General features: G+C 40.4%; 1 protein-coding gene across 1 annotated transcript in view; it reads left to right on the forward strand.

Annotated features, from left to right (window-relative positions):
- CSGALNACT1 (chondroitin sulfate N-acetylgalactosaminyltransferase 1) overlaps window positions 1-18,476 on the forward strand; it is a 186,962-nt gene extending 168,486 nt beyond the window's left edge. Inside the window, exons 6-7 of the mRNA XM_053463403.1 lie at window positions 17,257-17,338; window positions 17,999-18,476. Coding sequence (XP_053319378.1) covers window positions 17,257-17,338; window positions 17,999-18,273 — 357 coding nt within the window. The 3' untranslated portion in view covers window positions 18,274-18,476. The remainder of the gene's footprint in view (window positions 1-17,256; window positions 17,339-17,998) is intronic.
- Window positions 18,477-19,878: the final 1,402 nt, after the last annotated feature.

The raw sequence follows: 19,878 nt of genomic DNA on the forward strand, positions 1-19,878 counted from the left end.
GTGGATTGGCAAGTGTGGATTGGTATGTGTGGAATCTGTGGATTGGTATGTGTGGATTGGTAAGTGTGAAATCTGTGGATTGGTAAATGTGGATTGGTATGTGTGGATCGGTATGTGTGGAATCTGTGGATTGGTATGTGTGGATTGGTATGTGTGGAATCTGTGGATTGGTATGTGTGGATTGGGAAGTGTGAAATCTGTGGATTGGTAAATGTGGAGTGGTATGTGTGGATCGGTATGTGTGGAATCTGTGGATTGGTATGTGTGGATTGGTAAATGTGGATTGGTATGTGTGGATTGGTAAGTGTGGAATCTGTGGATTGGTATGTGTGGAATCTGTGGATTGGTAAATGTGGATTGGCAAGTGTGGATTGGTATGTGTGGAATCTGTGGATTGGTATGTGTGGATTGGTATGTGTGGCGTCTGGAATGGTAAGTGTGTATTGGTATATGTGTGGATTGGTAAATGTGTGAGAGTGATGGGTGTTATGCTGTACCATTTCCAATGTCTTTTTCATTATATAATTATGCTCTAAAGTACATCATAACTCCCATCACTCTCACACATTTACGAATCCACACTTACCGATCCACACTTACCATGCTGTTCCATACAGTGGCAGGGCTGGGAGACCTCTGTCTTGCACCCCCACCCCAGGACTCCTGAAAGGTAAGTGAACTTCAAAGGGGGGAGAGGGTAGATAGTTAGGGGGGGGTAGATAGGGAGAAGGGAGTGAGACGGAGGGGGATAGGGGGTAGATAGGGAGAAGGGAGTAAGAAAGGCTAGATAGGGCAGAAGGGGGTGAGAATGGGTAGATAGGGAGAAAGGAGGGTAGCAAGAATATTGAAATAAAGAGTCAAAATGAGAGAACGAAAATGAATGGATTAATGTGTGGATGAATTGTGTGAATGAGTGAGAGAATTAATGAATTTGTGAGAATGCATCAATGAATATGTGTAAATAATTTGTGTGAAAGAATAAATGATTGTGTGAATGAATTGTGTGAATGAAAGTGAATTAGTGAGTGACTGTAAAAGTGTTTGTGTTAATCATAGGTGTATAGTTGATTTGTCAAAAAGGCAAAGATGGTATAAGCAGGGTGTTTATGGGACAAAAATGGCACAGGCAGGGTGTTTATGGGACAAAGATGGCACAGGTAGCGTGTTTATGGGACAAAGATGGCGTACACTCGGCTGTTTGGGAACAATGCTGACTCATGCTGGGCTGTTTGGGGGCAAAGATGGCACGTCCTATGTGTGTGTAATTTGGATGCTGGTCAGGTTCTATGTGGGCAATGTGGACGCTGTTTTTTTTGGAGAGTTATTAAAGAAAGCACTATTATATGTTCAGTAAATGTTATTTTACCGCTCCTGGTATATGTCCGTGTCAAACAACACCCCAATATGTGTTCAGCAATATCTCCTGAGCGCAGTGATGGGTTTGTTTTGTTATTTGAGAGGTAAAAGGCCACCTTGGTGAAGTGTGTATTTTTTGCCATTTAGACATCTGGTCCTACTGCCCCCATGTTCCATATTTGGGAAATCTTTGAACCCGGCCAATTCAATTTACCCCATCAAATCATACATTTTTTAAAACTAGACACCGTATGGGCATTTATAATGCCAATATTTTAACTCTTTCCATGCGGGAATTTTTATGAAGATAAAGAATTGTAGGACTTGCTCATTAAAAACGGGATTTTTACATGTTACCATATTTTTTATAAAAAAAATTTGAACTTTTTTGAACATTCATTTTTTAATTTTTTTTTTAAATTGTTTAAATGTTTTTTTTTTTTTTTTTTTTTTTTTTTTTACTAATCACACTGATTAGTGATCTGGCTCCATTGACCTTGCATGGTTGGATGCAGTACCTACATTCAACCTGCAGGAGCAGCTCGAGAGTTCTCAAGAAGGTCTGGATAGACCCTCTGTGAACTCATATCTATTGTTGATGCCATCTTGTGAATGATGGCACATGATGGCACTTGTGGTTGCTCTTCGGAGCAATCACAAGTCTATCGGGGTAGGGGTGTTGTGTTGCTACATGCTTCGATATCGAGGCAACACAGTTTATGATTAGGAAGCGATTCCGATCGCTTCCTAAGATGTTTTAGCCGGGCGCCGCCGTGATCTTTGATGGATGCGGCGCCGACCATTTTTCTTCCGGTGAAAACGCAGCGATTGCGGAGATGCAGCTATTTAACGGCATTGTACAGGCGTTGTACATAAAATAGAGGAATTACGAAACTGAAAGACTTAATGATAGAAGATCAGATTAAACCGTCTGCATCTCTTAACCCCTTAACGACAAAGTACAGTGCAGACGGTTTAATCTGATCTTCTATCATTAAGTCTTTCAGTTTCGTAATTCCTCTATTTTGCCAATCTCTAATATCAATGTTTTTCTATTTCTGTTTGGATTATTGAAAGTGGACACAAAGTTGGGATCTTATCTATAAAATTTCACTTTTTTCCAAAATTTTAACAGGTTTTTGATTATTGGGTTTTGTTCTTGTTTAAACCAGTTTTGATATTTTAACTTGTAACTGTCACGACACAGCATAGGAACTCCTTCCTACGCTGTGTCGTGACAGTTACAAGTTACACTGAAGTCAGGTAGGACTGGTAAAGGATGGTCCAGAGAGCCGAGGTCAGGATACCGGAGAGCAGGAATTCGTGGGAATAGCCGAGGTCAGGATACCGGAGAGCGGGAATGTCGTGGGATAGCCAAGGTCAGGATACCAGAGAGCAGGAATGTCGTGGGATAAGCCGAGGTCAATAACTGAGATAGGCACTACCGAGATAGGCACGACAATCAGAAGGCAGTGGCTGAAAGTCTGAGAGTCTCTTAAATAGGCACAGGAGTTTAGGCACTGATTAGAGATTTCCCGCCAAACATTCAAAGTGCCGTTACGTCGCTTCCTCTGCTTGCGTGTGACGTATGCGTAATCTCCCAGTATAAGTCGATGTAGTTCCTGCCGGCGCCACTAGGTGGCATGAAGAGGAGCGAGTCCGGACACCGGAGCAGGACCTGTCTCCTGGCTGCGGCTGCCGGGAACGCAGCATGGAGGAGGGAGGTCTCCCTCGCCGTTGCTGCAGCTGCTGCTGTTGTGCAGAGGCGGGGGGTCTCCCCCTTCTTCGCGGCAGTTGCGGCTGCTGTGTGGACGCGGGAGGTCTTCCTCTCCCTCGTGGCGGCTGTGGATTTCCCCCTTTTTTGCGGCAGCTGCGGCTGCCGGACCGAAGCGGGGGGTCTCCCCCTGCCTCGCGGCGGCTGTGGTTGCCGATCGGAGGATGCCAGGTATGTGAGAGTAACCACATAAAATGTTCAGGTTCCCAAGCTCCTATATTATCTTTTTCCATTAAGTACCAGGATTCTGACTTATTTTCTGGTAATAACCAACGGCTCCTGTGAGATATCAAGTAGGAATCATGATATATTTGTATGTCAACAGCTCCAACTCCACCCTCTTTAAGTTTTTTACATATTAATTGTCTCGCTATTCTAGGTCTCTATTTTTCTCCATATAAATTGATCTAAGATTGTTTTGGTCTATTTTTTGTATATACTACAAAATTTTAAACATACAATTATGTCACGTGGTAGATCTTTTGCAATATGATTTGGTTTGCACATTCTCTGACATCTTTCAAAAATAGCTTGGTCCAGGTGTAGAGATCCATCGAGGGAGTTAATATATTCCAGTAAAGACCTTTGACCGTCCTGAACCGTCATTAAATAAGTTTAGAAAGTGATCAACGATCACTTTCCTCTTTTAACCGGCTTTGCTGTAATGCCTAGGACGGACGCCCGTTTTAATAGAGTTTAGGAGGCGATCAACGATCACCTCCTAAACTTCAATGGTGTAGCTGGAAAGCCTCGATCACGAGGCATTCAGCAACACCAAACACCCACCCCAGGACGCGTCGTGATATTTTATCACACACGCAAAAAAACGACGCTATCAAATATTGTAGTACCACATCCACAATATTAATTTAAAGAGATATCCTATATTTTATCTCCGATCCTAAATTCTTTCAGATCGCCGAAAATTATAATTCAAATTAGATTTATATCACCACGATAGTAAATCAAAATTATAGATAGAGATTACACTTTTTTTTCTGCTCTTTCTTTTCTGCTCCCCTACTTTCTTTTCTGCTCCTCCACAATTTCTACTCCCGCATGGATTACATTTTTCTTGACAAATTGACCTTGCAACCAGTGACGTCTTGTTCAATAGGGACCATCTCCTGGTCTGATCACGCCCCAGTTCTGTTATCACTGTGACTAACCCATCCAACCAGGGGGGGAGGATCCTGGCGACTATTCTACTTTCTGACAAACATAAAGCCCAAATTCAACTTCACCTCTCACATTACTTTCAGGACAACCTTAACCTAGATTCTCATATTGCAACCATATGGAACGCCCACAAGGCAGTCGTCAGAGGTAAATTTATTAGTTTGGCATCTTACATTAAGAAACAATCCAAGCTCAACGAACTCGAAACACTGAATAAACTACATCCAACGGACTCTCTCATTCATGACGTTAAACACATCAAACTACAACTCTCAGAAATTAATGCACGACATACTGCACACATATTGCTAAGGCTTAAGCAAAGATTCTATGCGAAGGGTAATAAGGATGACACACTACTGGCTAAGAAACTTCGACACTCCATTGCTGTATCTAGACTGCCTTTTGTTAAGGACCGGCACGGTCAGAAGGTCAGCAACATGGTAGAGACTTTTGCAGAATACTATACACAAATTTACAATCTTACACACAACACCTCTCTTCCTCACCCCACTCACGAAGCCATTGACACGTATCTCACGTCAATACATCTTTCTTCTCTTTCTCCAGAGCTCCACGAATCTTTAGACTCCCCGATAGAGCTGAGGGAAATAGAAAAGGCAGTGAGCCGACTTAAAAACGGCTCGGCACCTGGTCCAGACGGTTTCACCACTGCCTACTATCACTCTTTTCTGCCCACGTTAGGTCCTCATCTCTTATCATTATTCCACACTTACATGTCAACAGGCACCGTCCCCTCAGAGAATCTCCGAGCCCACGTAATCACAATCCCTAAACCAGGTAAACCCAATGACATTTGTTCCAATTTCAGACCCATTTCACTCCTCAACACTGACATAAAGATATATGCCAAAATTTTAGCAAATCGACTTTCCCCTCATCTCCCTTCCCTTCTTCACCCAGATCAAGTGGGGTTTGTTATGGGGAGAGAACCCTCTGATAACACGCGCAAATTCATCAACACCATCTGGGACGCCTCTAGACTTCAATGCCCTAGTTTACTTATATCCATTGATGCAGAAAAAAGCCTTCGATAGGCTTCACTGACATTTCCTTGCACGCACACTCACTAAATTAAATTTTCCTCCCGCATTTATCCAAGCGATCATGGCGCTTTACTCCTCTCCTACTGCCTGTATCTCAATAATGGGCTTCCTCTCCTCTCCATTTGCCATTTCCAGTGGCACTCGCCAGGGATGTCCACTATCCCCACTTCTCTACATAGAACCTTTAGCAGCCAGTATATGCTCTGACCCTTTAATCACAGGCTTCCCTCTATCTAATGGAACCACGAGCACCATAGGCCTTTTTGCCGATGACATTCTGGCCTCTATTTCTTTCCACCGGAACGCTCCCTTCCCGCTCTATTTTCTCAACTATCTCGCTATTCAGTAGTATCCTACCACAAAATTAATATCACTAAAACGCAGGCTATGTGTCTCCACCTGAACTAGTGATCCACATTTTACTGGCCACCAAGCTTTGTATTGCCAGGTGTTGGAAGGGAATGTCTCCTCCTAGCTCTGCAGATTGTTAGGGATATTAATGAGACAAAATAGGTAAAACCAATATTTTATCACACACGCAAAATAACGACGCTATCAAATATTATAGTACCACATCCACAATATTAATTTAAAGAGATACCCTATATTTTTATCTCCGATCCTAAATTCTTTCAGACAATTATAATTCAAATTAGATATATATCACCATGATAGTCAATCAAAATTATTATTTATTCTAAACACAATTCATAAAATATATAAATGAGTCACATAGTGCATGATATAAAACACAAAATTCTTAAAACATGTCAAATTGAATCAGTTCCAAATACTGGCCCAAGCGTGTCTGGTATTCGGACTTGATCACTCTAGGTCTCTCTCCCCCTCTGAAGCTCCCGGCTTGGAGAGACCTTCTGCATCAGGGTTCATTCCTGCACCCAAACCCTGCAGTATTCCACCTGACGGCCTAGAGGTTGAACGTGAACTGCTGAGAGCACAAGGTTTTTCTTTTCGTGTGGCTGAAACTCTTCTGCAAATTAGGAAGAGGATTACCTCTTTGCGGTACATTAAGATCTGGAAGAGTTTTCACGGTTGGTGTTGTTCCAGGGGAATTTTGCCATCTTCATGTTCCTCGGCCTCCATTTTGGACTTCTTACAAGAAGGATTCGACAGTGGACTTCAACCTTCCACTATCAGGGTGCATATTTCTGCCATCAGTGCTCTCCTGGGGTTTGAACTTATTTCTCTGCCTGCGGTTAGACGTTTTACCAAGGCCATTGTCCGGATGCGTCCTCGTTCTGTCACCAGAATGGTTCCTTGGGACTTGAATCTCATCCTTCGTCCTTGGGACTTGAATACAAAGAAACCGACTGAAGAGGCTCAAAAGGAGGTAATGTGAGTACATTACCTCCTTTTGAGCCTCTTCAGTCGGTTTATTTGTATTTTCTATCACTGAAGAGGGCCTTTTTAGTAGCCATTACTTCTGCTCGTCGGATTTGTGAACTTCAGGCTCTGTCTATGAAGGAACCGTTTCTCCGTTTTTTTTTTTCCCGGATAGGGTGGTTCTCTCTCTACCGCCGGAATTTGCACCCAAGGTTCAGTCGGCTTTCCACAAGAATCAGGAGATCGTGCTGCCTACCTTTTTTCCTTCTCCTGGCTCAGCTGAAGAAGAAGCTCTTCACACTCTCGATCTGAAGAGATGCCTCACCATCTATTTGGAACGGACTCTGCCGCTGCGTCAGTCCTCTCGTTTGTTTGTGGCCTCTTCGGGGCCCAACAGAGGTGTCAGCATCTCCAAGTCTTCCATCGCTAAGTGGATTGTCGCAACCATCAACTTGGCATATTCTGCGGCTGGCCAACCTGCTCCTGTGGGGATCCGTGCCCACTCTACTAGGGCGGTCTCCACTTCCTGGGCCGAAAGATGTTGTGTTTCACCGGATCAGATCTGCAAGGCTTGGCGAACTCTCCACGCTTTTGTTCAGCATTACCGTCTCGACCAGATGGCTCAGGAGGACTCTCTTTTTGGTCGGAAGGTCCTTGAGGCTGTTTTGTCTCCTTAGTTTCCCACCCTTCTGCTTTGGTACATCTATCCTGAGTGTCACCTGGGATGGCAGGGAAACTGGAAGTTCTACTTACCGAGAGCTTCTTTTCCCTGCCAATCCCTGGTGACACGTTTCCGTTCCCTCCCTTCCTTTTCAATAAATTTTTGTTGCATCAGATTGATTTTCCTGTGTGGTCTTTGGTATTCACTGGGGTTAGTAGGAGGGGAGGGGCTTTTATGTTTTTGAGTCCTGCCCTATCTCAGGTACGGAGGAGGAGTCTATCCTGAGTGTCACCAGGGATTGGCAGGGAAAAGAAGCTCTCGGTAAGTAGAACTTCCAGTTTCCTTCACTTGGTTTCATGCAAAGTTATACAGATAAACTTGGTCGGAGATTTCATATTCTTTCTTGGTAGTCTTCAGATCGTAATAGGTTTTAGCACTAATTGCTGCTTTTCCTAGATTCTTTTGTGCAAAAGCAAATGCATGTTGGAGATGTTTACGTCATTAGAGCAAGCATCAGCTTGGTCATGATATTCTTGTTCATAAATTAGTTGGTCAAAGACGATGGAGGATTCTTCAATCCTGCACAAACCTTCACCTATACATTGGTGTGGGTGTTACCATGATACCTAGCTGCTGCATCCGGTTGGATAAGCAGATAAACGCATTAGGATTTCTCAATCTCTGGCCTTTCTTAACCTGTATGGGTAGAAGAAAGTTACTACTCCCTTGTGGAATGGTTACATCTTCAGGAACTTGAACACTGACTGCATATGGCAGTAACTGTGCCGATTTCAGTGCTTCATCTTCATCCTGAAATTCACAAGGATCACCTTTTAATCTGGTCCAAAGATTAGAATTAATCAGATCCAAATTGATAGCAAAGCGATGTATGACATCATTGCCCACGTAAATCTGGTAACGAGGTTCTTCTAACACCAGAAATAAATGTTTGGCTGTCTTATTTCCAATAGAAATGGATAACAAACAAACATTTTCCAATAATATTATGGCTATCCGATTCGCCGTCGGAATCCACCTGTCTTGGGGAGAAAGATACCGGATTACTTTAAGATTAACGATCTGCTTTAACAGACTCTTGCTAATATAGCTGTTTTCACTCTCCAAGTTCAGCTTGGCATTGAACATGACCTGCTGATTCCACAGATTCCACATAATCCCTGTAAAAAGAAATGGTTAAAACATCGCCTTCCAGAGAGACATTTCGGATCCTCTCCGGTTGAACTTTTATGGCATGATCATCTGCAGGGGAAATAAAATCATTAACCTGTAAAACAGTAACATCAGATGACTGACTATTCCTAAAATGAGTTTCAATTGAGTCCGGCCTTTCCTCAATCACATGGCATTTACGCCTGGATTGCTGATGAGATTTATCATATGGAATGGGTACTTTGGTTTGTGACCATACAATCCCATTCACACAATCTATGATTACATTAAGTCTTCTGAGTAAATCTATACCCAAAATCAATCGGTCATAGGGGAGATTTACCACTATTACCGGGTGTCTCAATGTCTTGTTGCCTATGGTAAACTTTAACCAGGTAGAACCTATGACATGAAGGGAATTACCTCCAACACTCATTAGAGTATTTGGAAAATCTCTTAGCTTCGGCTTTTCTGAACGTAGTCGCCTGTGACCCAGTGTCAATTAACCCCATGAAGGGTTGTGGTAATGAATCCTGTACATTTACAGAAACATAATATCTTCCTTCATGTTCTTCTAGTTCACATAAGAACTTAGAATTTGTCAACATTTCACTTGTCTTCCATACGTTACCTGTCACAGCAGTAGTTCCAACCTGTACTGATGTATGCACATTCTTACCCACTAGTTCTTCCTTCTCAGGAATGTCTTGAGCATTCAAGTTCTTACTAGCGGTTGGCATCTCATCGGTTAACTCCTTCAGAGCCGGTTCCTGGAAAGCAGGTGCTTTTAAAGACAAGTTAGCTTGCGGACTCATTTGGTCTGACTGCAATATAGAAGAAAAAGTTACAGACACGTCCCCCCTAGCCAAAAATGGAGGGACCACATAGGTTTTACCATCATTATTAACACAATCATCTGATAGATGATGAGGATCTGGAAGTAAAACAGGGTTAGGAATAACCGTCCCTGTATTGCCACATCGGCTTTAACTTCGTTATGATCTATTGCGGGGGAGCTGGAATTGTAACAGGACCTGCCCCTAAAAAAGGATTGGTGGTCGCTGTAGCCATAGTTTGACTTAATTTAGTCATTTGCTCCGTTAACAATTTAATTTGGTCACTCATTTGATTGACATGATGACGTAAATTGTTTTTTCCCATTCCTATACTGCCTATTAGGTTTGGAGTTATTTGGCTGAGACTGTTGGGAGTTATCAGACTCAGAGTGGCTGGATCTGTCCCTATTAGTCCTATAAAATTTTCTCCTTGCCTGAGGGTTTTTATTCCATTGGGAATCACCCTTCCTCCATTGTGGATTCTTTTTGGCAGTAGGACTTTTTCCTTTGTTATCCTGGGATTCCACATTAAGAGTTTTAGGCCTGACAACAAGTGAGGCTGTAGCCAATTCCTGGTTCTGATGTTTTGGGGATTTAACCACCTCAGCATAGCTTCTCTTTTTCTGAGATTCTAATCCCAAATGGACTTGGGTTTCTGCCACCTCTTGTCCATGAAATTTCTGACTCTTTTTATCAGGCAAGTCATTGGCATGCAATACTGTATATAGCGTCATACATTCATTAACAAGCCAATCTAATAAACAATCGCTATCATAATCTCTAGCAAGATTTGTCCGAATTGGAGAAGGCATTGCATAGAAGACAAAATCACGGTCATATCTGGGCTTACGTTCTGTAAGAGAATAAGCATTCTTTAGAACAGTTAAAAACTCTCTAGGACATTTCAGATTATACACAGCCTTTTTAGCAGCTGAGACAGCTTTATACTGTCCAAACTCTAACTTAATCTCATATTTCATTTTAGACCAAGATAGGATTCGCATACTTTGTAAACCTTCAAAGTAATGTCTGTGATGACTTGAAAAAGTCCACGACACATAGTGCTTCTTATGGATATCATCAACCATTCCCAAAAACTGCATTGCCCTTTAAAATGATTCTAAATGGTCAGCAATATTAGCTGTGCCTTTTTTTTAGAAAATTCAGGAACAGTCTACTTAAGGAAATTACCCGTACCTATCTAGGATGCCCCTAAGATAAGCATCATAGATAGGTACGGGTAATTTCTTAGTACCCTTTATCACTCCTTTAAAGTAACGGGAGCGCCCGTCTGATCTGTGTGTTCTGGCCGTATTGGCACCTTGTAACATCACAGAGGGTTCACCTGAAACATGACCTTCTGAATAAACGGAAGATTCACCATCACTATTATCACTCTCCTGATTCTCATCAGAGTCAGAGGAATCACGTGTAACCTTAGGATTCCGTTGTGATTGGACAGAAGCCACCTGATTAACCTCAGAACAGCAGACTCTGTTACGGTGGTGTGGGTTTTAACCCCTTCATCACCTTCACCATTCAAAGATAGCTTAGGCATTTGCACACTATCCTGTTTAGACAATTGGGCTTGGAGTTCTCGTATCTCCCTACGACAATTATCCAGATCATACTGACAATCTGTTTCCCTGCTCTTAGCATCAAAGTACTGGCCATGAAGTGCCAAATGCTTATCAGTCAAATTATCAAATTTTAGTCTCAACTGCTTATACTCTGCCTGGTTATCATTTAACTGATCCAGGGCTGCTTTGGAAGCTTGCAATTCTTTTTGGAGACTAGACACTTCTTTTTCTCTAGTTTCAAGATCTCGCAACAACCGAGAAGCCAATACAAAAAAATAGGGCCAGGATGAAAAGATTAACCCTTCTCGCTCCTTCAAATCTGATGTTTGAACAATAGTATTCAAATTTCCAACCAAGGGTGATCCTTCAGACCATTCATTTATTAGGGTCATTTGTACATCATCCTTAAGGGATTGGAGCCACTCTCCATAAGGCTCTTTGATTTTCATATTTTTATGATAACCTCTCATAATATCCTGTTTAATGTTATTAACATGTACCAGCACTCCTTCTTTAGATATCAAAACATCTTCACTAGAAGTAGCACTTGATTTGCTGGACACAGACATGTTTTATGCACTGATCACTATGCAATACACAGTACCAAAAATATACTATGTGAAACAACAGAAAATGACAATTACCGTATATCAATAATTTGAATTATTATTTTACGTGAAATGTCTCAGCAGTGCCTCCAAGTATGTTAGGGATATTAATGAGACAAAATAGGTAAAACCAATATTTTATCACACACGCAAAATAGCGACGCTATCAAATATTGTAGTACCACATCCACAATATTAATTTAAAGAGATACCCTATATTTTATCTCCGATCCTAAATTCTTTCAGATCGCCGACAATTATAATTCAAATTAGATATATATCACCACGATAGTCAATCAAAATTATTATTTATTGTAAACACAATTTATAAAATATATATATGAGTCACACAGTGCATGATATAAAACACAAAATTCTTAAAACATGTCAAATTGAATCAGTTCCAAATACAGTATATAATTGAAAGTTATCAATAGGAATTACTACTTTATGAGTCTAACACACACAATTAATTTCCATTCCACTCAGCAACCAAAAATGATAATAATCAGGGCAGTAATAAAAAAAATCACTAACTCTATATATTAGTTCAACTAATATGACAAAATATAGTGAAGTTCCTAATAGATGCAAATGATGTCAAACTTCATCTACAGGTAAAAATACCTTTTCATTATTGTCATTATCACGGGTGTGCAAATTATTAAAGACATAAGCTTTTAAAGACAGAGCTTATTATCATAGCCTCCACCTCTTGATTAGAATTATCCAATCATAACGGTGGGTTTTACCCATTATAATTAGGACTTCTACTCATATTTACACCGTTTTAATTTCTTAATTTACCTCTGAGAGACGCTCTGGTCTAAGAAATAACTTAAGACCATTACATATGCATTTGGAATTTATCCATGGTCACCCTTATCTTTAGATGTTACCTCCTAGATAGTAAATCAAGTCTTTGTAGTCACCCATATCTCCAGATGTTGCCTCCTAGGTAGTAAATTAGGTTTTGGTGGTCTTAAGACGTATCCCCCATTCCAATTTACATTCCTAAAGATATGTAGTGTCTACTCCTTAACTTTCTCATGGAAGATAACGTTAATTGGATCATATATACTGAAACATCTATATACATGAATACTTCTTTGTTCTCAATTATAGAGGGAACAAGGACAAAAAGAAATAATCACTATATGATTAAGTAAAATAAAATGGCTCTGACTCCATTTTGTGCTCATGTAAAATACATATATATAGAATACATGTTTTCGATCATAAAATATCTGACAAGATTCTATGTCTCTCTACCCTTGAGAGACATAGAATCCTGGAAAAAAATGTCCCATTGGTCATCTCACACTACTCATCTCTACACAAAAACTTGGTCCCCGTGGGTTGAAAGCCAGTTAGTTACTGCTTATTGTGAAGCCGGTTAACTCAGTTTAACCCCATCAAACCATATATTTTTGAAAACTAGACACCCCAGGGTATTTCAAATGCTGTTATTTTAACCCTTTATACAACCACACTTTGTCAAACTTTGTAATAGTAATTTTTTAAAAAAATTTCCACACAAATTGTACTTTAGTTATAGATATACAGGTCCTGGTATATGTCACTGTCAAACAACCCCCCAATATGTGTTCAGGAACATCTCCTGAGTACAGCGATACCACACATGCATGGGTTTGTCGTGTTGTTTGAGATTTAAAATGCCACATTTGGGAAGTGCGCTTTTTTTCTCCATTTTGGTTAAATTAGACACCCCTTGGGTATTTGAAATGCTTTTATTTAACCCCCAAAGAGATGGAGGCAGAATGACCAAATGACCACCTGAATTACGCATGCCCCAAAAGTAGCCCTTTACCAGCCATACAATCTGACAAACCCATGCATGTGGGGTATCTCTGTACTCAGGAGGTGTTGTTTGACAGTGACATATACCAGAACCTGTATATCTATAACTAAAGTACAATTTGTGTGAAAAAAAAATATAAAAAAAAATTACTATTACAAAGTTTGACAAAGTGTGGTTGTATAACTGTTGCATGGAAAGGGTTAAAATTTGAAATACCCTGGGGTGTCTAGTTTTCAAAAATATATGGTTTGACAGGGTTAAATTGAGTTAACCGGCTTCAAAGATGTTCCAAAGAGGAGATGGAGGCAGACTGACCAGATTTGTTAAAAAAGGTTTGGAAATCATAAAACGCTGCTTGTACTTATTGCCCTATAACTTACAAAAAAACAGCAAAAAAACATAAAAACATTGTGTATTTCTAAACTCAGGACAAGTAGTAGAATCTATTTAGCTAGTTTTTTTACTTGCTTTTTTAGGTGAGTAAAAGATTTTTCAAATAAAAGTCATAAAATGTGTTTTTTTTCAATTTTTCACCATGTTTTTTTTATTATTTTTTTTATCGTAAATAAGATGATATGATCAAAATAATGGTATCTGAAGAAAGCCCATCTTGTCCTGAAAAAAACAATATACCCATGTATATACCGTATGTATATATATATACACATGTATATACCGTATATATATATATATATACACACATGTATATGTGTGTGTATCTATATATATACCGTATTTGCTCGATTATAAGACGACCCTGATTATAAGACGACCCCCCAAAATCTGAATATTAACTTAGGAAAAAAAGAAAAAGCCTGAATATAAGACGACCCTAAAGGAAAAAAGTTTTACCAGTAAATGTTAATTCATGTAAACTATTTTTTTTAATAAAAGCTATGATTGAGAAAAATATATTTTTTTTGTTTTTATTTCTTGTATTTTCCAACCTGTCATCTGCACATCTGCCCCCAGGCTTGCCACACCAATATGGCACTGTGGCCCATGATATGCCTTTTAACCCTCTATATGCCACTGTGCCCCATGGTATGCCTTTTGACCCCCTATGTGCCACTCTGCCTCCAGAAATGCCTTATACCCCTATATCCCATTCTGGCATTTAGGGGGTTAAAATGCATATTATGGGGCAGAGTGGCATATAGGGAGGTATAAGGCATTCCAGGAGGCAGAGTGGCATTAAGGGAGTTAAAAGGCATTATATAGAGCACTCTGCCTCCAGAAATGCCTTATACCCCTATATGCCACTCTGGCATTTAGGGGGTTAAAAGGCATATTATGGGGCAGAGTGGCATATAGGGAGGTATAAGGCATTTCAGGAGGCAGAGTGCACTATTAAATGCCCCCTTAACGCCACTCTGCCTCCTGAAATGCCTTATACCTCCCTATATGCCACTCTGCCCCATAATATGCCTTTTAACCCCCTAAGTGCCAGAGTGGCATATAGGGGTGTAAGGCATTCCAGAAATGCCCTACACACACACACACACACACACACTTACTTACTTACCGGTGCTTCCAATTTCCTGCTGTATTGCCGGGGCAGCGGGTTGACGTCTCATTCTGCGGCAGCCGGAAGGAGGTGGAGTTGGCAGCGGGGGTTTGTATGCGTCCGTCGCAAATACCTTCCCCGGCTGTCAAAGATCAGGAACTCTGGAACTCTGATCTCTGACAGTCGGGGAAGGTATTTGCGACGGACGCATACAAACCCCCGCTGCCAACTTCACCTCCGGAAGCACCGGTAAGTGTGTGGGGAGAGGGGGGGCGACGACAGGAGGATCCAGGTCCCCTGCAGCGGTGCGGGGGATCTGGATCTTAGTCTCCTAATCAGACCTCTATTTGAGGTCTGATTAGAAGACGACCCCGATTATAAGACGAGGGGTATTTTTCAGAGCATTTGCTCTGAAAAAAACCTCGTCTTATAATCGAGCAAATACGGTATATATATATATATATATATAGATATATATATACACACCAGCTTACAAACACACAAACACACTGACCATCTCACACCAACCAGCAGGGCTGGTTGGGGAGATCACGACCTCCCTCTAACTAGCCCGACATTAGGGAGCTCGAGGTCTGGCACTTCAGACCTTGGCTTCCCTGCTCCCTAATCGCTACGCGCCGGCTATTGATGCCGAGCGCGGTGATGACGTCATGTCACGATCTTGCACCTACCTCGGCGTGGCCCTGAAGACTGGCCCAAGGGAGGCGGCTTCTCCACCCTAGAGATTCGTGGCTTTGTGGGACTCTCCGGCTGGGTAAGTATTCGGTACTCGGTTAGTACCCGGCTTATAAGACGACCCCCGACTTTTAAGAAGATTTTCTGGGGTTAAAAAGTCGTTTTATACGCCGGAATATACGGTACATAAAAATGTGATAAATAGTCAGATGTATATTCAACAACTCCAGTTTTTCTTGCTCGAATGCAACATAGATCAGGGTTTTGTAATTTGAGTTTCAGGTTTGTGGCTCACAGAAAGCAGTTCTTTCTTTGTCTCTTCATTTCATTATATTCATCTATTATCCAACATGTATAAATTGTCTGTATTCGAACCGACATAGACCTTTTATCCTCTCCCCACAAAGCTTCTAGTAGCCTCTATCAAAATAAGCACTCCCCACCTAAGGCTTCCAATCTTCTCTACCCTCCATCCAGCTCCAGGTCTCAGCACGTCCACATCACATGATCGCCATTCCAACCGCATGTAGCGCGTCCTACGTCATCGCGTTGTGCACCCCCCCTTATAAATGACATTTCAACTGTGGATTATTTCATAGTTTCTTCTAGCTGGTCCTTTTATATATTTAAACTGGCCCTTATCATTATTGGACCCATGTTTTACCTACTTGGTGTAAAGACTAGAAAAGCTTGCACCAACGGCCCGGCACATTTAATTAAAAAGTGATATTAATATACGAACGTGATATTAGGAGTTATGCTGTATCACCATCAGTGTTTGGCTCACTATATGGTGATGGGAGTTAGGGTATACAGTATAGTGATGCATGATATGCCGTACCACTCTCTGTGTCTATCTTTCTATAATGACACCCTCAGTGTTTAGATCACTATACAATGATAGGAGTAATGCTGTTGTGGCTGTGGCTGTGGCTATGGAAGTTGTGGTATATCACTGTCAGCCTTAGTTGATATTGATGGGAGTTATGCTGCACGACCCTCAGTGTAAAAATGTGAATAATTTGTTTTACTAATATTTTTTTCAGGACCGGGCTTTTTTTTTTTTACCATGTTTGCGCCAAAATACCAGAGCCGTTTTTGTGTTTTTGCTATGTCTTTCTTCAACTGTAATTACTCTCTTTCTCAGTGCACCGACACAAATTATATATTGATCCTTCTCTCTTTCTAGGGCAGGGTCATCCTATTGGCCTGCTTTTAGTTTAAAATGAGATTTATTACAAAACACAAATTGTACACAGCTTTTGTATCACCGTTTGTTTCTTGTCTAGTATCCAAAGTGTATCTAGAAATAATACAAAAGATGTTATCTTTCATTAAACATAATAATCGAGTCTTAATGGTGCATTTTATGAACCACCTGATTTCTCTGCCTTGATTGTACTATTTTTTCTGCATGGGAATTACACTACATTAAAAATTCTGTTCTATTGTAAATTAGCAGCAAGTACCAACCCAAAGGACATTGTCAGCTAATTCCAGATGTACCTTGGCAGGCTTCACTTTAGTTTTGTTCTCAGGAAAATGAAAACCTCAGTATGTGCGGTGGCATACAGCTCATATGTGCACTATATCTATAGTTCTCGCATGTAAACAACGATCTCTGAGCAAATAAATATTTTTTAAATATAATTTTAGGTTATCAAAAAGGACACTGGATTTTGGAGAGACTTTGGCTTTGGAATGACTTGTCAGTATCGTTCAGACTTCATTAACATTGGTGAGTTGGCTTTGAATTTTGCTTTTTGTTGGCTGCCATCTACAGCTCAAGGAAAAAGTCATATGGATACAAATAATTATTAGTGCCTTTTCCTGAACCCACTGCAGTCTTTTTAATGGGAACTGCTATTTTTCTCACCACCCGAGGGTAAGGAGTAACCTTTCTCTTAATAGAAACTCAGTTTCTGCATTACATAACAAATCTGCCCACATACCCTTTTGAATCAACACAAACACATGAATGAAAACTAAGAATTTCTTGTATCACTTACTGTGAAAAGGCCAACTTATCCACCACATGCACATTCCTGCATTGTCACCCCTTGCTCCTGTGCTCATGACTAATTTGAACAATGTTCCATACTAATGTGATGTTAGCTTACTGAATATGCTATTTTAAAAAATAATTCCCTAGTGAAATATGTGTAGCTACCTGTTTATTTCTGTGCTAACAGAAGCTATTGCACTCTACAGTGTCAAACGGCTTATTCCATTATTTTTCTTCACCTATTCTATACATGTACACATTTCCTTATTTTTCCCTGCTTTCTAATTTACCCATATTTACCAATAAAGATCATAGCTATTTTTTTCACTACATCTGAATGTAATCTTTTTTTCATAAAACTAAGTAATAAATGTCATCTTAATTTCTTTCTAGGGGGATTTGACATAGATATCAAAGGATGGGGAGGAGAAGATGTTCATCTATACCGAAAGTACCTTCACAGCAACTTGATTGTGATCAGAACACCTGTCAAAGGTCTCTTTCACCTCTGGCATGAAAAAAAATGTATGGATGAATTAACTCCAGAACAGTACAAGATGTGCATGCAGTCAAAAGCTATGAATGAGGCATCACATGGGCAGTTAGGCATGTTGGTCTTCAGACATGAAATAGAAGCACATCTTCGCAAACAAAAAACAAAGAGTTAGTCCAAAGAAGTCATGATATTCAAACAAAATGCCTAATGTTCAAGAACAATATTATCTCTCTGAACCAATGGTGATTGGCTTGACAGCATTGTTATGTTTTTAGGCTTCCAAATGATGGTACCCAAATGCTTTTGACATCAAATCACCAAGAACAGAAAATGTCAAGATTGTCATTAAATAAATAAATAGTGGTTTTGATGGTATCAGGCTTTGGTTAAATAATTTAAAAAGTAGAATACTGTATATTTTTGTGGCCATGAAAATAATTTTATTTTGATAGAACAAAAAAAATGTTTTAATAAACACTTTTTTTGGACAAGCTTTTTATAATAAATGTTCTACCCATATATATATATGTATGTATATATACCTCCACTAAGAAACACTCCTTACAAAAGTGGGATAAATGAACTAGAAAGTAAGCCACATGTCCCATCCATACTCTGTGTCAGCTGCTGCAGGACTAGATCTCCCATAATGCTCTTTCAGCTAAGGGGCTGGCTGAGGAGGATGGGAGATTGGACACCCCCTCCTCTATGTATTAAAGAGAGCATGTAATAGAGCAGAGGTTGGGAACCTTTTTTCTTCCAAGGGCCATTTGAATATTTATAACATCATTTGCGGGCCATACAAAATTATCAACTTAAAAATATATCCCACAGACAAGTGATTCTCCCAGCCAGCCTTGTGAATTAATGCCTCACATCCTCCACAGCTCCACATTTTATATTGCTACCCCCCCTTAGTATCATGTCATCCCTGGCACCCAGACTTGCCATAGGACTTGCCATCCTTCGTGGGCCATAGAAAATTATCAACTTAAAAATTAGCCCCACATTGCATATATCCCACAGACAGCCCTCCCTTTAGTACTGATTTATGTGATGCTCCCAGCTCCCATTGCCTTCCACACCCACAACCAACCTCCTGTGCCATGCTTCCTCCCACTTACACATCCATGCTATCACACATAGATAAATTCACTCATTCACAAATATTAATTCACTCATTCACAGATACTGATTCATTCCCTCATCCACAAATCCTCATTTACAAATATTCCCTAATTCATATACTCATTCACTCAATCCCATCCTCATTCATAAATCCTCATTCAGATACTCATTCACATACCCTCAGTCTACAGATATATATACGGTTTATATTTTTTTTTTCAATATTAGGGAAATTCAGTCCAGCACCAAGTGTCTGTCTACCAGTACCTGCCCAATGCCCATTTACTGCTGCATTGGTCCTTCCTTACTCTGGGGTGGTCACTGGTCAATTTTTTTTCCTTTTTTTTTTTTTTTTTTTTAACAGTGTTGGGGAAATTCAGTTATGCACCTATCATCTGCCTATCATCTGCCTACCTTCCCAGGCCAAATGCTTTACTGCTGCTATGCTTCTCTCTTACAGTACTTACTCTAAACAATCAATTATTTAAATTTTAGTAATACTGGTGAAATTCAGTCCTGCATGCTACATGTGCCTATCATCCGTCAGTGTCTGCTTACCCAGGCCCAGTGTCCTACTGCTGCTGCTTCTCTCTCATCGTGCTTATTCGGAGGGATAATTTTTTTCTAATACCTATAATATTGAGGAAAT

Source organism: Spea bombifrons, chromosome 1 (genome assembly GCF_027358695.1).
Source record: "Spea bombifrons isolate aSpeBom1 chromosome 1, aSpeBom1.2.pri, whole genome shotgun sequence".
Classification (NCBI taxonomy): Eukaryota; Metazoa; Chordata; class Amphibia; order Anura; family Pelobatidae; genus Spea; species Spea bombifrons.